We start from the raw sequence: 20,517 nt of genomic DNA on the forward strand, positions 1-20,517 counted from the left end.
CTTGAACTGTCAAGAGAGTGAGTGATTGACAGCAAGTAGAAGTACTTTTTGTGTCAAGGCTTTGTCAAGTCATTGTTGCAAAACCTACTTTACTGAATACCAATAATTCCTGCTAGATGTTCAATCAAAAGATACTCTCTTCCAGCACCATTTTAGAATAATATTTAATACTTAAAGAGTTCTTCCCTAATAGGCAAATGTAAGTTAAGTGAATAACAGTACTTTACACCAGGTTAGTCCATCTGGGGGGCTCCTGTGTGCATATTTGCAGCCCAGAATAAAGGGAGAAACTCTTTTCATTCCTTTGTATACTGATGCTGAGAGAATCTGAATGTGAGAGTTTGTTTAATACTGTGTCTTTTATAACTGCTTATTCAGCACACGTTCCATAATAAAGATGTTTAATAACTTACAGCTGTTAATTTTTTTCCATAGGAAATGTTTCCTTTTTTCTATGAATACATGCTTTAAAATAAACAAAATAATTTTATAATGGTTTTAAAGATTTTAAGTAGTCTAAATATATGTTTAATAATCAAAGAAGCTTACTATGCTTAAAATCACTTTCACCATTGGAGGAAGCCCAAAATGTTGCACCCTCTTTATTTTTGCAGAAATACTTTTTTTTTTTTCTTCTTCTTCTTCTTATGTCAAAATGCCGTGCAAGTAGAATTCTTCTGTTTTGCTTTTTTGAAAGGCTAATGTGAACAAGGCCACACCTCTGGGCATGCAGAATTTGACTAAGGCCTTTTGTTACAGGTAATTACCATGAGGCCGTGAGATAGTTGGGTATGGAGTGTGAGTTTAACGCTGAGGAATTGCTACCTAGAGCAATTTACTAGGGATCCGAAATCATTATTTGCTTTACAAGAGATTCACATTCCACTGATATTGTTTTTGGTTACAGAATAAATTTTAAAAAGAGTCTAATCCAATAGGAAGGCTGAAAATTAATATGCTATCTGCTTTTCACACTGGATAATATTTTTAGCACTCCTGCTTGATCACTGTAACAGAAGTAATTTCATTTCCGTCTACTTGGACAATGAAAAGAATGTAATTGTTTTGTCTGAAAAACTCATACAACTTTACAAATGTCAGAAATGCTTTATTGTTCTGGAGATGCACAAAGAGAGTGTCTCAGGAAAATGAATGAAATGTCATCTCGTAGATGGAAGCTTTATAAAAAAGATTTGCTCTATTAAAAAAGCTGGCTGAGACAGCAGGGATGGTTTGGGTAAAAAGTAAGCAGTAGTAGAAGTATGCTTGTTGAATCTTGTTAGTCCTCTGGGCTTGTAAAAGTAGTAAATCTAGGGGAAAAATTTCAATGTTAAAAATGCAAGAAGTATCGGGGTTTTAATTACTTCTGAGAAACAAAACTTGCAGAGAGGATACTTGTAACACCCAACTGCTCTCAGGGAGTTGACTGAACAGCTTGTTTAATTTTGAGCTGTTACTATCATACTGTATATAGAAAATAAATAGAGTGGCAGCTGGATCCAGTGATGATTTGTTGGTTCTGAAAGAGCCGTATGTATGTATTCTGTGTAATGAAGTGTCATGGGTTGCTGTTTTGGGAAATACTCTCCTGCATTCATACTACAAACGCATGTCCTACAAATTTTCATTAAAATGCATCTCGTACATAAGGCACTCCAATCTAGTACTGGAGTAACAGGTTTTTGAGTTTGGTTTTAACAGTTTAGGTAGTAGAAGGAGCAAATTCTGGAATAGCAGGCCAAAGTCTTGCCCCAATTCTTATCTTTTAGGGTCCCAATTGTATTTTCTGGGGCTATGGGATACAGTAAGATTTGTGTTTGGTCCAGGATGAGTAATATGAAGAATGAGACAATTTACACAGTTCAAGAAGAAACGTTAAGCATTTACATTGAGTAAAAGCCTGGGAAGTAAAGGAGGAAAAAGTACAGATGCACGAAAGGGAAAGGGAGGGTGAAGTGGAAGAGGCTGTTAGAGATTTTGTTATTTTCTGGCCTTTAATTTCACTGGGTTTCTTCTGTTGCAAAAAGACAAATCATTACACACTTTGTCTTTCATGATTTTTAACACCCCAGCAAAGAGAGATGTATTAAAAATACATTGAAATGCTTATAGGGATTCAGTATAAACTCAACTAACTTCAAATTACAGATCCTGGGAAGAAGGTTATTTGTGTGTTTTTAAAGAACCTGTTGCTGTGTAGTCCGCAGCAGGCTTGCAGCAGCAGTTCATCTGGGTCCTGCAGTCCTTTGGAAGGGATGCTTTGTCTCCCCTTTTCATGGTCCTGGCTCTGTTTTTCATTGGAACTCGTGTCTTTAATGACTCGTACCAGCTGAGATGTGTAGTGTTTCCTACCAGGAATTTTTAATATGTGTTGTCACTTTTTCTTTTACATTCAGGTTGTGAAGGGCCTTACCTATTTATGGAGTCTAAAGATTTTACATAGAGGTGAGTAACAGATGTTTTCTGTTTTCCAGTGAAATACCATATTATTTTAACAACACTTTCTACAGAGACAGTAGACCATACTAGCATCTGGTTTGATTCCAGTGGAGTAATGCAGAATGAATGTTACTCATTAGTCTTGCAGATTTTCTGATAAAATATTTTTTACTGCTGTTTTCTTTTATTGCCCTCCCTCCTCCCCTACAAAGAAAAAGACTAAAGAGAGGAAAGAATTTTATAGAGATTTAGATGCTTAGGGTTACAAACAGGTGCCCAGTGGAAAAATCAGCAAGGAAAATCAGATGTTTGACTAGTATTGAAAATAGAAGATTGATATTGAATTTTCTTATGTACTTCAGGAATCTCACGTAACAGCCACAAGCGTTGCTAGAGTCTCAGATCTCTAAAATTGTGGCCTGCTGTCCTCTAACATGGTCATGAATAATTAAAGAAACTTTAAACCTGCTTGGACATAAGCCATTTTTGGGTTTTGCTGTTCATTCTCCTTCCTGGAGCTAATCTGTATTTTTATAAACTTCTCATTTATTTCTTGCTTTTTAGTGTTGTTACATTTTGTTAAAAATTTATCTATTGTGGTAAGTTAATTCAGATATACTAGAACTTTCAAAACCAATGTCAATTCTGGAAACAGTGGAAAATGCTCTTTAAAGAACAAAGAAGCCTTTCCCCCTACACCACCATCCCCCCTTCCAGAAAAAAAAAAAGAGAGAGAGAAACTCATTACATTTATAATGTTTCTAAAGTGTCTGAAAGTAACTGCTCTTGTTCCTAATGTTGCTAACAATACTGTTTAATTTAACCCATCTGCTCACTCAGCCCGTGTGCACAGTTGGAGCGTGCAGTAACCGACATCATTTGTGATTGAAAGAGAAGTGTAGAGAGACACGTAGAAAATTTTAAGTTGCAAACCAAGTAGGTAAGACCATTTCTTCTGGCGTGCCTAGTTTTGGAGTGTCTGAGAAGTAGGTGCTAGGATCTGGCAAGGTGATGAGCAGTGCCTGGGTTAGGCACCCAGGGTCCTGATGCGATCAGTGCAAAGAGTCAGGCACCTCTGGAGAGTTATCCAGAAATCTGTGCACTGAGTGGGGAGAACAAGCTAATAGGAAACACTAATTGCCAGTACGTATTGAGGTCCTGCCCCTCCTTAAAGCTTAGGCTCAGACTGTCCTTAGGCTTTTGTGGAGTTTGTTTGTAGTGGAGGAGAAGATTGATCTTTTCTTTATGTAATGGCCCAGCGAGCAGCTGTGCAACAGGACATCGGGTTCAATTCTTCCTCGGTCTCACAGCATCTCCCTCCTGGGAGATGGCTCTGATGTGAGAGCACAGGCTGTTTCCTGGGTGGGAGAAAGAGGTCTGTGGCCAGAAGAGTGAGTAGAGATCAAGAGACGACCTGGCTTTGTTACCCCCGATTAGAAGGTGAGTGAAATGCTAAGGCTGCTGGTGTATTTGACCCTAGGCTGTCGCTGGATTAAAAGAACAAAAATAACCAAGAGTCCATGACCAACTTGGTGCAGACACAGGTTACCAAGGAGGCTTCATTTCTGGTGATGGTTTAAACAGTTCACCTACCAGCCTGAATGTTGCCAGATGCAGAGATTTATCAGCTCCATCCACTCGCAGCAGAAGGTTGAACAGTTTAGATGCCAGAGCTGCCACAGCGATTGACAGAATAAATGTAAAAGAAAAGATAGCTGGAACATCCGTGGCTGGGTATCACTCTGAATAGGCTACACAGTTCTTGCCGCCATGTTATTACACCCAAGAAGAAAAAAGCAGATTGGAAATTTTTTTTCATTTTTAATTTTTTCATTGAAGATTCTGGCTGCCTACTGAATGTGATTTGGAGAGAGCAATGTGGTCAGGCATAAATACAATAACTGTAACATTTTATTCTGCTGTTGCTGTAAATTTAGAACCTGGGTCTGATTTTTGCTTTGACACTAAAACACAATCTCTCCTTCTGCATGGGTTTCATTGCCTTGATTGAAGAGTAGCTCTGAGTTTTTGATGAATTATGTATGGTCCTTGCTATGGTCTAAAGAAAGGCACAGAAACTGATTTTTCATCACACTTCCAATTTTCTGGCCTTGGTCTGTTGCTGGATTGACCAAGGTGAGAACAGCACTGCAAAACACCATGGAGGGGATAACTAGCATTCCAGCATCCAGGAGAGTTTCCTCAAGGGATTGGATTTCAGTATTACTCTATCCATTTTTAAGATGCAGAACATGTGTGTACTTAAAAATGGGTACAGAGAATACAATGCAAGGAGGATGCCTATTTCTCAAAGTTATCTCCTTCAGCTGTCTACTGGTTTTAATGCAGCAGAGGTAAATGAAAGAAAATTTAACCCTGACTACTTTGCTGTCACATGTAAAGCAGACCATGCAGGAAGCTCACATAGGCTAAGAAGTCAAGAATTTCCACCATGGTGATAACGAAGGTGGAGAAGCAATCATTGTGAAGAAGCTGTGTAAGGCAGTGCAGCACCCGACAGTTTGTGACTTGAGCGTGGATTAAAGCAAAGGAAACAAACAATGAGCAAGTCTTTTATTCCAGATCAGACATTTCAGCAAATATTACAGCTTAACTTCAAAACAAACCTTGCAACTAATGAGGTGATAGCCGTGCATGTTAATAAACCCAAAGCTGTAGTCATAGTCATCACACCCACATCAAACATAAACATAAGATTAACACCTATACCACTTCTTTGGAAGATGTGAGAATGTCCCAATGATAAGTGTGCTCTTTTCCCCAGAGGATAAGAAGTAGAAATGGAAGGGTAATGAGAAATTAACTTAGATTTAAAACAGAATTAGCAATTAAACAAGTTAATCATGTACAAAGTCAAAGTTTGTATAAAGACAAACCAAAATCTGTTAAGTTCAAGAATAAGTATAGACCGTATGCATTTTATGTGGTACGTTTTTCTCTGTTCACACCTCCTTATTAAAAGAAATGTATGAAATAAATGTTACCCGCTTGTGTTTAATTGTACTGATCTGTATTTTTATGCATGACTGTCTTGTTTACTGGGGGCCAGCATGTATTGCATGGTTTGGGCACCTTGGTTTCTGAGTAGGTTTTAAATTTGTCTCAGAGTTTTGGAAGTTTTTTCTGGTTGGTGATTTGTGAGCTTGAGCAGAGTTGATGATTTGGACGTCCTGAACTGTCTGTTGGTTGCGTGGCTGTCTATGGCAGAAGGGAGGTTTGTGCATCACTCGGACCATCTCTTTTTTCCCCAGGATATTCCCATAGAAGGATAATCAAATCCTCTTTGCTTTGATGTAAGCTACTGGAGCTGAGGAGTGCTGGTTGGTAGAAACAGGCACTAGTGCGATATGGACAGTGAGCGTTCCCATCTTCTCAGCAGTAACTGTGGTTTGGCGAGGGTTTCACCAAAGATGTCCAGAGCAGCGTATTTGACTTGCCCCCCCCGCCACTGTTTTTAGGTTTGTGAGAAATAATCAGCGATAGCGCTGTATATAATGAAGCACAAACAAAAATACTAGAGCATGTGTACATATACATACTTATCTATATATATGTATAGCTAAACGCATATGTGCACACTCATGGACCACTTACCCGTATTTGAAAAAAAATAATCCTGACCTCTGCAAAAAGCATGCTGATGAGGTTGTTATGGCAAGAAAGTATTTTCATTCTTCCAGCGGCTTCACTTTAACAGTAATGTTCTGTGAGCTGTCTGCGGCTAAAGTTGTGCTCTTTTAGCTCGTCTCCCTTGAACCTGGCATACTGTGGGTTTATATTTTTAAAAGACAGAAAAAGTCAAGAGAGAGCTTGTAAAAATCTGGGGGTTTTCTCCCCACAATTGTTAATCTGTTTGCTTTTCAATAAAAGAAGATGACTGAAGTGTTTGGTGTTCAAAAAGCTGAACTTCTGACAATTCTGTTTACTGGTAAGTAAGACCTTGGAGGTCCGATTTATTTGCAGAGAGGTGAAATGACTTAGATATATCATAAAGAGGACTTGTTCATCCTCTATAATGATGCTTCATAGAAATAATTTGTATTAAGCAAGCACTGGTAATGGGAGCATAATGACCCCTTTTGGCTCTTGTTTAAATTCTTTCACTTCTAAACAGTAATATTAATCACAAGCAGATGGTGCAGAACATTATTTATGCACATTTGTTTTCCAAAACCAAAAAAAAATGTTTAACCCATTAACTGAAGCAGTTTATGAAACAAAAAGGCTAATTTACTGACTGGGTGATTTTTCTCCCCACTTTCAATATGAGATATTTTGTGAAGTGACTTTTTTGTCTAGGATTGTCGCTTCCTTTTTTTCTTGAGGAAACCAATGCAACCCTTGGAATTCATAGTAAATATTTGCTTAAATCCTCCATTTGCAGTGCTGTTTAAATTCTGCTGTAAGGACAGATATTAGCAGTGTTTGTTTGGCTGCAGCTTGCTCGGTAGAGTCCCCAACCTGCACAGGCTTCCCTTCCTTTACGGACTGATTGCTAATTGCTTTTTTCAGGATTTTTTTTTTTTTAAAAGTTCTTTTTGTGGAATAATTTCAGGATCAAGCCATGCTTAATGAATGACAGATTATTTTTAAACTATATCAACTTACTGTCACATCCCATGTGATAGCAGGGAAGGGGAGATGGGGTCTGCAGATCCCCAGTGACACAAGGTGATGGCTGGATAGAGCCTCGGCTCTTCCTTGGTGGGATAGGGGACAAATGTGGCGTGGTGGTTTCCTCTGGTGAGTTGTGTTAAGGGAACGGGGACTTGTGGGCTGCACTTGGAGACCACCCTGCTTCTTCCTCTGAACTCATGACATATACGTGTTTGAGTCCTTATAGAAAGAAAATTTGACTGCGTACATGTTGCATCATCATCACTTTCCGTGAGGTCATAGCGTTTCACGCTCAGAGTTTCCTTTTCCTTTCCCAGACCCTTCACTCGGAGTGAAAGGATTTTTGCTTTGTTAAAAAACAATGCTGATGATCTGGTCCTGATCCCACAAACCTGTTTTCAGTCATACTGCACCAAAATGTTTCTCTCATCCATTTGGCCATTAATTATTTTTGTTACATCCTTTACAGTTAAAAGCAAGAGGCTCTTGTTATACTGCGGTTTTCTTTTAGAAGTGTTAGTGCTGTCAACTGCTGGATTCGTGGTGCAGAATGTCAGTATTTTCTGCGTCTGTAATTGCACCTGCTGTTTAGTTCATTACAATTCAGCGCAAGCCTAGTAATGAGGTAGCTCTATTGGCTGCCATATTTTTAGAAAGAAGGTTAAACAGGATTACTGTGCAACTTACTGTTCTTCTCGGGATACAGGATAGAGCCTGCTGATGTACTCGGCATGTCTTGTTAGATTTAGCAAAGTCACTCGACACCAGAGAGGGGTGTGCTGCTTAGCAGGTTGCCACAAGCAAATATTTGAGTCTCCCTGAAGCTTTAGTTAGAAAACATATCCTAAAATATGGGGAAGTGTATGAGAGGTTTTGCGACCGCATGGATCGCTCTGTGGCGGTGGTGGTGTTTCATCACCTGAGGCAGGGGAATAGGTAAAAATCCATCAAAAATGGAGCACACGGATTGAATTCCCAAAGATAAATGGAGATCGGGGTACACAAACTGAGTCTGTTGATGCTGTAACGTGATGGAGACATTTGTGACTAATTTTTCTTTTGGCTTTGGGGGAAATTGCAAAATGTATTGGCAGTATTGATACCTAACTTAAAATGTACAGATCCACTTAGGTTATATAATGTACTATTGAATGCTCCCCTTTTTAAACTGGATTTTTAGTTCAAATATAGGAAAGCATTTAATCAGCTTGTTAATTGAGGTTATACATTTCTACATTACAGAGACAAATTAAGCAAGCTACTGTGGTACCAGAAAACATCTGCTAAACAAAGGCAAACTTAATGATAAACAAAATTAGGTTCTTCTCTAGTTGGGTTTCATCCATCTGCACCCAACTAGTGTTCACTTTTAAAGAAGGCAAAGATACAAGCTATTGCTTTTAATCCATTTTGACAGAAGAAAGCAGTGATTAGGCAAAGCCACTGTGCTCTAATCTTCCCAAGTTTAAGCCAGGCCATAACGTGCGCATTATGCTTTCTGACTGGCATCCCTGGAACAGAAAAGGTGCTCAATGTTTCCTGCAGTACAGTCAGGCTGGATGTTTACATGTCAATTTTACAGTATGCAGCAGAAGCGTACCAACTTCTTTTGACATCAGATGGGGTTAAGATCTTTGCGCCACTGACAATCTGGCTTTATGATGTACATTGATGTTTTATTTGCTTGACCAGGTTTAGTAATCGTTTTTTAGGCGTTGCTGGCAGTTAACCTGTGCAAAAGCTCTGAAAATGTGGGATCAGAGCTGTTCTATGCAGTAGAAGCTGTGGAGGTGGAAGCCAGTAGTTTTGAATAATGGTGTACACAAGAGGAAAGCTGCACTGTATATACGTTCTTGTAGCAGAAGGAGCCTTGAATGGGCTTATATTTTTTGTGTTTTGCGTGTGTTCCTATATACAGGTGTTTGTATGGGATACTTTGTAATTTTTTATTAAATTCTGCTCTTGTCACCATATGGAATTAAGCAAGGGCTGTTGGGGAACAGGGAGGCAGGGTTAATTGCAGTGTTAGAATACAAAGTCGCAGGGCTGGGATGAACCTTAAAAGGTCAGCCTGGCTATTCCTTGATATGAAAACAGGCTTCACCGTTTGTGCTGTTGCTTTTGGCTCGTTCCTAAATTGTCCGGTGACAGAGTTTGTTCCCTCTCTGTCATTTCCCCTTCATGCCGTAATCTGCAGATCCTTTTTTGCAGACTTGCTCCAGCCTACACTCCAGGCAGTTCTTTAATCCTATATTTATGCAGTTGATTAAACCCCCTCTAAATGTAGTCCCTATTGAATTTAATCTTATTTTTTCAGTCTGATTTTCCAGTTTGTCAAGATCATTGTTGAATTCTAGGTCCTATCCTTCAGTCCACTTGCTGTCCCTCCCAGATGGGTGTCACCTGCAGATTTGGACTCTGATCTTAAGGGTCTTTTCCAACCTAAATGATTCTGTGATTTAGTAACAGGGTTTACTAGTATTTGAGAGGTTCAGTGTCATCTGTGCTACTGACTGTTCCAAACCAGAGGTTGCATTTGGAATATATCTTTGAAGTATTTCCTATTAAAATCCATCATGCCAATATTCGTAACGATCTCCGTATATGTGGTGTGTATCTAGGATAATACAGATTAAATCCAGTTTTGTTCCCTCAACAGATGTGAAGCCGTCTAATATGCTGGTGAACACGCGAGGCCAGGTGAAGCTGTGTGACTTCGGGGTTAGCACTCAGGTAATTCCCCCTTTAGATATCTGCCCGCTCTCCTTCTAATGTCAAAATCACCTGGCTGCCAGACAAACAGCCCCACAGCAAGCTCCCCTCTGCTGGGACAGCCCTATTCATTTTTAATCTCTGGGCGACTTTTCTTCATCTGAATATGATTGTTCATTGTTTAATGACAGTAAAAACTGCTGATATTGTAATTACTACTTACGAATAGCAAACTTCATTGATATGCAGCTTTGATATGAAAGCGTTTTGGCCAGACAAAAGGGAGGGCAGAACGAGAGATGTGTCTGGGGAGCCCAACTGGCCCACAATAAAAATTAATATTGGGAGTAACAATAGTGGTGGGCTTTTACAATGTGCAGCACAAATTTTAATTAATTTCCATTTTGGGCCTCCCTGGAGAACTTCTCTGATAGTGACCCATGAGCTTGCTGTGATGTTGATTTGAATTTCAGCACCTTTACTCTCAGCCAAACATGAGGACCAAAGAGAAGGTCAGCCTTGTATTATAAGTTGTCAGAGTCTGTTGTCCCTCCAGCGTATTTAGTGCTCGTTGCATTCAAGTGATGAATGTGGCTTTATTCACATCTTGAGCCAGCTGACTGAAAAATGAATGCGTTCAATCCTACTTCAAATTGACTTTTTATATCAGACTAGTTTGGGGTACTAAAGCGATAAGCATCCTGTTTAACAGAATTGTTTAAGGTTATCTGCCATAAACTGTAATGCAGTGCTTGTTTAAATTGGAACTCTCATTCCGAACAAAAGAGAGATTTAATCATTTTTAATGCCTTTGCAGATAAATTTGTTCCCTTTTACATAATTTTTAGTTGATTTATAGGAATGATGATTGTAGGTTAAATGAGGAATAATTGCCCATTTTATTTCCACATTATCTTTATATTGTTCTAACAGACTGTTTTGTCTGATAGCTGGTGAATTCTATAGCCAAGACGTATGTTGGAACAAATGCTTATATGGCGGTAAGTGGATTTATGCAGGAATAACATTTAAATAGAAGTATTTCTTCACAGTCGTGTTCTGTGTAATGCAGGATATATTCTAAATCAATTCTCAAAACTTCATCTCTCCCTATCCCCAGCATAAGCTATGACTTAATGGCGTGTGCCACGAAACAACTCCCTTTTACTGTCTTGCAGACCCCCTGCCTTCCTATCTGTGCTCACCTGCCTGCCCAGTGACAACTGCACTTCTTGCTCATAGGGAAGAGTAATATTGGAAAAGGGTTTCTTTCATGTGTTTTCAGTTGCCTTTACTGCATTAGTAACAACCGGGAACAAAGAAGGGAGCCAGTTCAACGTTCAAAAAAGAGCTTTCCTCTGATAGCCTGCAACTCTGCAGGCCGCTGACAGTCTGATACCATCCACAGTTTGGGAACTGCTGCTCCCAGCCTGCAGTTTAGCAAAGCAGTAAACTACAAAAGTTAGCATATATTTTCTGTTAGAATAATTTGATTAATTTTAGTTCTCTGTTTAATAGATGTGAAAACTTAAATGCTTCAGTTTAGAGTGGTATATTAACTGTTGACTTTTATTTTGGGCATTAAAATTCTCTTAGCAAACTACTTCTGTTATAATAGTGAGGAAAAAATAAGTGTTTGGCTTGTTTAAAAAAAAAAAAAAGTGTAAACATTACAAAGTGGTTGATACTTGTATTTTTCAAACCTCAGAAAAGAGGAGAGAGAAATCCATGACCTTTAATCGCACTTAGGTATTTTTTCTTACTTTCTTGTAAGAAGAAAGCAGACCAGGGTGTCCATTTATTTGCTAAGTGCTTTTCTAGTCAAGGTGTACTCATTATGTGGCTTCTGAAACACTCATGCCACCATCCTAGAAAGACTTCGACTATCCTGTGTCATCAGAATAGTATATGCAGAAAAATGATTAAAAAAAAAAAAAAGAGAGAGAAAAAAAATCTGGTCTTAATGTATTACCACCTTTCCTTAGTAAGCCTGCTGATTTCTGTGGCTTCATTTTCTAAAAGAACTGGAATATAGCGATTCAGACAAATAAACAGCTTCAGATTAATCAACTTTTCCAACTCAGCTGTTACTCTTAGAGTGGTCTTAAGCAGGTCTGAGAATTAAATTGTATTATGCTTTTAGTGTACAAATCAAGATTACTGTTCTCTTTCCCAGGTGTACATTAAATAAATTACTTTTTTTTTCTTATTGTTCATGGATGAATGTGATAGATTCATCTATTAATTGAAAAAGAGAAGTTTAAGCTAAAACATAGTTGATCTGATTTCTTGTGTTAAAATTGTTTTGCTTGCTGAATGAGTCATTTGTCATCATCAAATTTATAGTCTAGTCATCAAAAAATAATGAAGGTCATAAGCTTTGGTTTGCCTACTTGGCAGACTGAGTGAATTTGAAACCATTAAAAAAACTGAGGTTTCTGTTTAAAATAAATAAACAAAAAAGCTTTTTGATTGAGAAATTAAGATTTCCAACAAAAATACATTTTCTGTAAAATCATTTTATCACCACTTTCATCCAAAATTATTTTCTGTAATAATAAGTAATCAGTTGTAGCAATTTTTAAGAGAAAATATTTTTGAGCTGTGTATCCTTAGGATGATCTCTGTGTTGCACACTTTAATTATGCATGTGTTATTTTTATCTTCTTTTCCATACTCTTAAATTCACGTGACTAGACTTTTTGTTTAAAAGTTCAAATGATTTACTTGCCACTGTCTTGCATGAATACAGATGTTCTAAACATAAGTTGCTGTTTAAAACTTGAGCTGTTGTAACAGAAGAATAAACAATTTAATATTGTTCAGTGTGAATTATGCATCTGATTTGGCAGCTGAGGAAAGGCCAAGGTCTCATCTGCACTAAAAAGATCTGCGAGTTTTACCGTCTTGACACAGGTGCGCTGTCTGCCGGTAACAAAACATGCTTGGCTGGGATGGCCAATACCATGTTATGTTATAAAGACAGATGTATCTGTTGGTGTACATTTTTGGCTGCATATCTGCATCTTTAGGAGGATCTTTATCAGTATAAAAGGATGCTTAAAAATTGTATCCATATATGAATGGTGCTGTTGCAAACATTTCTCAGATATGCTGACCTAGGCTAACTATACTTAATGAAGGCTTACCTTTAATGAACTTTAAAAAAATAAATAAATAAAATTTTTGGATCACTGTTCAGCACAAAATAAATGAGGTTCAGTCAAAAAGATTTTGTTCCAGTTGCATTCTGGGGTGGATTTTTAGGTTACGGCAGTTGTGGAAGGCTATCCTTAAAGATAACGTGGGCAGCACTGTGTTTTTTACTTAACATTCATGCTGCGATAAAAGCTCTTGACCTGGGATTAGCAGTGCAGAGTAAACATCCGAAAACACATTGGGCTGGCACTAATTTGGGAGTTTGTTTTCTAAAAAAGGTCTCTGGATTATTAAAGACTAAAAATACAGCCAGTGCTTTGTAGGTGGTTGGGCTAGACAGGTGCATTAACAGCACAGTGGGGAGAGAAGTCTCATGGAGCCTTTTATTGTTACATTTCATGCTGTACTTGACCTTGGAAATGCTTAAATTGTAGCTTTCAAGTAAAAACTAGCAGTTATATTTTACAGCTTTCTATTTCATGAGGCGTTAAACTTGCTATTAATAGTTTTGAATGAAGTCTTTTTTTCTATAGGTCAAAAATGAAATTAAAAAGTATATAAAATAAAATTGCTGGCGTGTGACTTCATTGATTCTTTTGGCTTCAATAACTTTCTTTTTAAACCATAGTTACTCCCCAACCCCTTGACTCAACATTAGGAGTCTGTTTTCCTAGTGTACCTTGCTGCCGTGCCTGGGCTTAGCAGTAGATGTGTGCACCGTTGGACCCTCACAACTTGAGGGGTTTGCGCACGTGCAAGCCATTGGCTTTTTTTGTTGGCTAAACCAGCCCAAACAGAAATGCCATGGCCAACTTTACAAGGTGCATAGCAATGCATGGCTACACGTCTAAGCATAACCGAGTCCTTCGCTCTTAAAGAAGAGGCAAAAATAAGTAAGTCATGTTTGAAGAGTGGATTTGCTCTCTGCCAGGTTAGCTGGTGAGCTTAAGCGTCTTCGCATTTTCTCAGTTGATTTGTTTGCCCTGGGCTAGCTTTTGTGGAGTAAGTACGTATGTTTGTTTGCTAGGCTCAAGAAGGTGTTTCTTTCCGTCTCTTTGCAGCCTGAGCGGATTTCAGGAGAACAGTATGGAATTCATTCGGATGTTTGGAGTCTAGGGATTTCCTTCATGGAGGTATGCAAATATCTCTCATTTTCATGTGCACAATGCAAAAATCCAATGATATCTAACATCAAAATATTTTAATGTAGTCTTTGTATACTCTTTTATATATGCATGCTTTTAACTATTGCTAAGTTTCTTGGCTGTATTTAGAATGGGTCTGTTCTCACTGCACTCAATTTGGTTAGATACAAAGAGCCTCTGTACAAACCATTTCCCAGTCTTAAACCCTCTAATAAAACTCCATATGAGAGTAGGAAGTAGGGCCTGGTACATGGGTGCCTCTGCATCCTTTCCACACCTCTGGGATTGAAGATGACCATATTTCTGTATTGCATCTTCGCAGGCCAGGACAGAGTGGGCTATTATTAGGGTTAAAATTGTATTATGCAGATTCAAGGTTTGAGGTTGTTAATGGCCTTGCAAAATCTTTGCCGAAATACTTGCACGATGGTACAAGTCTCTCCTTGTGTGATTAAATAAAGGGTTTGAGTTTAAGCATTCACAAGGGCTTTTAGAAAGACGTCTCACAAACATAGTTTCAAGCAGGAGAAAGTCTGATCAAAATAAAGCAGTTCAAAGAGAATGTGCGGAACCCATGCTTTCTGCAGGTTTAGTCAGAACCAGGTCAGTTTTGATTCAGGAAAAAGGTGGGTTTTTTCAGCTTAGGGTTCATCAAACATGAATGCCAAAGACTTCATAAAAACGGGTGATTGTTTGTAGGAAAGATAACCTAGAGTGTGTAAGTTGAGTAGAAATACCTGTGTTAGGACTGCGTCTTGACCAGTAAAATCACATCTGTCTTGGTCTGGTCTGGGAGGAGGGACAGGCAGCTCTGGGCTGGTGGTCACAGAAGGTTGTGTTCGCGTAGCCTTTTTCACGCTGGCCTGGGCTGGCCACAAACAAGTGAGCTACAGTTGGAAACCCTTGTAGCCTTGCGAGCTTGAGCAATAAGCTCTCAGGAGACTTCTTCAAGTCAAGGTCAGTCCCGTGAAAGATCTCCAGTCTTGGAGCAGTTGTTTCTTCCTAGAAGAACAGTTCATTCAAGCCATCAATGACTTGCATCATCTTTCTTGTGCAGCCTGGCAAAGGCGTGGTATGATTGACTGAAAAATATAGGTGCCCTTCCCTCCTTTTCTGGTATATTACAGCATCATTAAGGTGAAGCTGAACATACCTTCTGGTGAAGTGCGGCTGATGTTTTTAGCAGAAGATTAGGTAGAAGTTAAGTAGTCTTGGTGCTGGCCCTCTGCATCTACGCAAATTTCACATTTTGTAGCCTAAAACTTAACCAAGACTATTGTTATGTTTTCAAACAATAAATTCCTTGCCAGATCAGTTTTAACCAAAATGAAAACACTTAATGCTGAATCACTGCATTCAGATCTTTTCCAGAGTCTGACCGAAGCTAACTCTGAGTTACAGTAATGACATACTTTAACATGTCACAGGGGATGCAGTTCTCTTAATTTGTTTTACTGCAAATTTTAATGGTTTGCGATGCTGGAGAGCCCTCACAATTTTGGGAGAGATACAGAATGTACTCACGCACTCTGTACATTAATCTAGCCAACAAAGGGCTAAAATGAGATTATATTACGTTAAGACTTGACTATGGTGTTCTTCCTGATTCACAGTGAAATAAGAGTGATATAAATGCAGAAGTCCTATAGAGCAAGAATTTACCAGTTCCTTTGCTGAATAAAAAAATGTATTTTGATTTGCAGCAGAAATCCGATGATTTACCATGTAGACCAAGGTATTTGGAGTTTAGTTTAGGATTATTAGTAGGTAACCTGTCTGGTCATGAATTTGATTTGAAGGATGAAGTTCGCATTATATTAGCCAACATTAGGAAAACTCCTTTAATTTGCATTTGCTCTCCTCTTCTAAACCTTCTCAACTGCCCCCCCCCCCCCCTTCACTTTCCACGACTGTCCTCTGAACCAAATGTAGAAAAAACAATTTGGTTCTGTGTGCTCTGTTAATTGGTATGTCATCTGGTCCTCCGAGACCTCTCTTCAACATGATCGCTGTTTTATTGAAGTGGTTTGAGTGATGTGTTAAATGATGAAAGCAAAGACAGTGGCTTAGAAAAATGTCTCAAAAAAGGTGAAGAAGATGCTCAAAGAGCCACACAAGGTCACTGTCATTAAAGTAACACTGCATCGACATGGGGATTGGTAGTGGGTTTTGCTGATGGAACTGTTAAAAAGGGAAGTTATCATTTGCTGTAGGATTTTGAAATCCTCTCCATTTAGTAGTGTAATACTCCAATCCCTACAACTTCACGCTAGCACAGTTATAGCACATTAATTTAAAAGAAATGGCATGTGGGGCCAAGTTAGCAAGGGCTGTTCTGATGTATGATAATATAAAACAGCAGCTGAGTAAATATTCTCATTTTCTTTAATATTCTTCTGAGCCTTTAAAATGTCTTGAATTTCTTTGCTGCAAAACTATGTGTAATGAGAAACTGAACTGTTACTTTTGAAGGTTAAGAAAACTGCCCCCAAAAACTCACTAGCAGACTGTGAAAAGTATTAGGTGTGGGTACCACCTAAGTTTTGAGAGATGGTAAGCATTCTTGTTCCTTTTGAAGTAAGAGGTGTCTGAGGGTGTTCAGTCTTCCCTTTGCCAAAAAATAAAAAATAAATAAAAATAATAAAAAGAAAAAAAAGAAAAAGTGCTGCTAGCTTTTCTACTATTATTCGTTCATTTTTTTGGAGTTTGCATTTCTTTCTTCAGGATTTTCTGAAGTGAATTAAATTTTATAAGTGTTTCATCACAAATAGTTTGTGTGTTTTCAGGAGGTTTTTAGATGTTTTATTTAAGTGCTCTTGCGTTGACAAAGCAAGTTCAATTTAAACCAATGACACTGCTGTCACTACACTGAAGACTGTGTCAGCATTTTCATTTATAAAAGCTGATTTTCAGTCATAAAATACACTCCAGGCTGACTGGTCTGAGTCAGAGTGCTGTGTGCACTCTGTAAGCGATTCAGTCTCCCTCCAAGACGTGTGCCCTGCACAGGAGGATAAATAAGATTGCCTAATATTTCTTGTTACTCTCCAATACGACTCCAATCCTACCTTGCATGGCTGCTATCCTAAAAGCGAACTTTAAAGCATCCAAAGTGGGATAAAATACATCTTGTTGGGTTTTGATAGGCAGCGTTCTTGCCCAGTGGTGCCTTTTTGTGGACATGTTTGAGGAGTAGGTTTAGCCTTCAGCTGAGCTGCTTCTCCTGGGATAAGAGACTGCTCTAAGAGACAAGAAGGTGGGTGAGAAGAGGTTTGGTGGGACCCTGTAGGACTGGTGTGTTCTCAGGTCCTCCTGTGCTTCCACAGAGGGTTGCTTCTTGTTTTTTCCCTGGATTTTACCACCTCAAAGCTGCCTGCTGAGGAGTGCTGGCACTCTCCAGAGACTGAGGACCAGAGTCTCCTGCGTACCACAAGGAGATGGTAGGTGAGGAGGAGGGAGTTGTGGAAAGGGAATGGAATACAGTTGTGATCCGAGTTGTTCACTGAGGCAAAGTATAGGCTTGCAGATCTTTGCCAGAAGATCCAGGGTGCATTTTATCTACCGATAGAATTGGTATTATATTTTGTTGAAATGCAGGAAGTGGAAGTGATTTGCTTATGCCACAAACCGAGTAAGTTTTGGAAGTAGAATGTGAGCTCATGTGCTTGGCTAACGATACCTTTTTGTACCTCCTTTTGTATCACATCCTAATGTCTACTTTCCACTGTCCTCTGCTGAGAACAGTAGCTACTTTCCTGTGTTTCAGGTCTCCTTTTAAAATGAACTTGCCTTGCAAAGATTATCAATGCTCTCTCCTTCAGGGAAAAGGAGTTTGTGTATTAGTTCTAACGTCAGAAGTTCTTAAAACTCCCAAAATGAGAATTTTAAGTCTTCGGTCACCAGAGTTCTCTGTTATCTCTATATTTGCAAGAGTTTTCAAGGGTTGCTAGTTGTTTGTGACATTTGTGTTAAGATGCTGTTTTAAGCAATATTTCAAGCAGTCATATGACAGATTTTCAACATTTGTGTGCATTCCCATATTATAGGAACACCAATATATATACCACAAACATGCCTTGCATCATGTATTTCAGGCATATATATCTTCTGAGCAAGTTTAACACTGATTGCGTGCAATGTCAGCATTACGGAGTTTTAGACTGTTCAGCACACTTGGGCTGCAAGCACAGAGAGAGTTGTAAGAAGAGCTCACTCAGACCACAAAGGCGAAGTGGAGAAACATGTTTGAAGAGGGTGCTACAAGAGCAAGAAGCTCTGCTTTAAGATGATTCTCTTAAAGCACTTCAATCTTTAAGATGTTTAACTGCATAAAACTGATGTAAAGATTCATGTATATGTAATCTGGTCAAGGATAGGAGGTTTCAGAATTTCGAAGGAGTCTAAAATATGGGATCAGTCACATATCATCAGCTTTGAAGTGATAATGGTTCAAGATCGAGATTATGAGCTGATCTGCAGGAAGTTCTGCAGACCACAATTTCGTCTTCTGCAGGAGTTCACTTATGTGTGGATGTTATGGTTGGTCTTTCATCAGTTTTACACCCTTATCTAAACAGCAGCAGGTAGACACATGGAGGGCAGATCTGAGACCCAAAGCTTGGCGGTAGGCACAGCATAGTTTCTGTAGTGGCACTGGAGACTCGGTGAAGGTTTGGTAGAAAGGGGTACAGTCACGATGAGATGACTGTGAATGTCTGTGTGGCTGCTGGAAGTAGACACGGACCATGCAGTGACCTGCAGTGTCAAAAGCTACACTGAGTAGAGGCAGGAGGAGGAATATTAATTAAAATAGCCCATTAGAAGATGGCAAGGGTCAAGCTTAAAAGGGAAATGAGAATTTGCCTTTAATCTCCATGCAGAGCAGGAGTCTTGATATGGTAACAAAATACTTGGCTGAAGTGAGGCATCTCCAATCAAGTGACAGGTCTTACTGGGCTTGTCCTTGCCTTTTGTGTGCTTGGAATGAGCAGAATTTTATTCTGCTTGTTTAAACTGGAGAGGCTGGGAAACACCTTGCCATGGTGATGCCACTGGTGCTGGTAGAACCACTGAGAATGACTCATAGCAGAAGGCATGAGGTCATCATTAAGCAAACATGTGAAGAGCATGATTTCCTCACTCCTACACTGAGAATTGAAGAAGTTCTTAAATTAATGCATTAGATGGATCTGGGCAAGTTTCAATAGATACAGCATTATCTGTCTTAAAGTACTACCCCCCCCCCCCCTTTTTTTTTCCTTATTGAATTCCAGCCTTCTCTAAACTAATAAAAACACTGAGCCCCACTTCTGTGCCTAGCCATCTAATAACCAGCAATGCTTGGATGTGATAGGTGTTTAGTTTGTCACTGCAAATTACTGTAAATAATATTACTATTAGAGAAAACTTAAACCAAGTGTTTCTGAAAATGCTGGATTACCATCTCTGTGGGCTGACATCGTCTCTCTGCCGATAGCAGGGCCTCAAGCAGCACTGGTTTCTGTGACCCCAGCCCTTGGCCAGACCATTCTTGAAAAGCAACCAACTTCATGGAGCAAATGTTTCATTTTTGGCCTTCTTCTGGTTTCATGAAGTATGGCTGGGAGCAGACTCATGCCTTGAGCCCTTGGGTCTTGCAGCTTAGACCACTGATATTTGCGTAGGTGTGATTATTTAGTAACAGCCATCTTTCATTTAGGATTAAGGAAAACAAGAAAATAAAAAGTGCTTTTTTCGCAGTGAGCCTCATCCTGTTACTCTGTATTCGTAAGGACTATAGCTAGTGTGATGTTTGTGACTTGCATGGACAAATTGTTGCAGGCTTTGCTCAGCCATTGAGTGTGGCTGTAGCACACGCCAGAGTTTGCTCAGCAACTTGAATTGTCCTCATCGTAGAATATTTATGTAGTTTTAGTCATTCTGTACAGAATGATGTGTTTCAGAAACTTGTTCTTAGGAGAAAGCTAGCCTAGATTCCCCCCACCACCCTTGAGCTATTTCGAGCGATGACTCCAAGCAGTGGCCGTTAGCTCTGCTTCCTCATCTGCCATCTTCAGTGGCCACCAGGACGAAGACAATGTCCAGCTACATCACGATCTTTGCGGTAGCGGAATTAGAAGTAAAAGTACCAGTGCCTGAGGGTTGGGTCATGAATTAATAATTGCCGTGTGGTGGGGGAGGCCCGTCAGAATAGCTGAAAACAGGGAAGTTGCCTCGCAGAGTGCTATCAATCACTCAGTGACCATAACTTCCAGTAATTAGTGTATTTTATGGGCCTTTGCTTCAGTGACTCGGAAGCACATATGCTCCACTCACAGCTAAACTTAGTCAGAGTAATATTCCAGGATGATTTATCCGCTTGCTGCACTGGGATGTAACCCTATATTAGGTGAAGATTGTGAACTAAGCTGCAATAAAGTGTAAG

At 39.3% G+C, this 20,517-nt stretch overlaps 1 protein-coding gene across 6 annotated transcripts in view; it reads left to right on the forward strand.

Moving 5' to 3' along the window:
• MAP2K5 (mitogen-activated protein kinase kinase 5) overlaps nucleotides 1-20,517 on the forward strand; it is a 141,434-nt gene that overhangs the window by 60,449 nt on the left and 60,468 nt on the right. For all 6 annotated transcript variants that reach the window (XR_007507480.1, XM_049812260.1, XM_049812262.1 and 3 more), the window contains 4 exons: nucleotides 2,397-2,445; nucleotides 9,737-9,810; nucleotides 10,740-10,790; nucleotides 14,010-14,081. Coding sequence is in view for 5 of the 6 variants with exons in the window: in XM_049812260.1 (XP_049668217.1) it covers nucleotides 2,397-2,445; nucleotides 9,737-9,810; nucleotides 10,740-10,790; nucleotides 14,010-14,081 (246 nt within the window). In the remaining variant the exon portion in view is untranslated. The remainder of the gene's footprint in view (nucleotides 1-2,396; nucleotides 2,446-9,736; nucleotides 9,811-10,739; nucleotides 10,791-14,009; nucleotides 14,082-20,517) is intronic.

Source organism: Accipiter gentilis, chromosome 10 (genome assembly GCF_929443795.1).
Source record: "Accipiter gentilis chromosome 10, bAccGen1.1, whole genome shotgun sequence".
In the NCBI taxonomy this organism is placed as follows: domain Eukaryota; kingdom Metazoa; phylum Chordata; class Aves; order Accipitriformes; family Accipitridae; genus Astur; species Astur gentilis.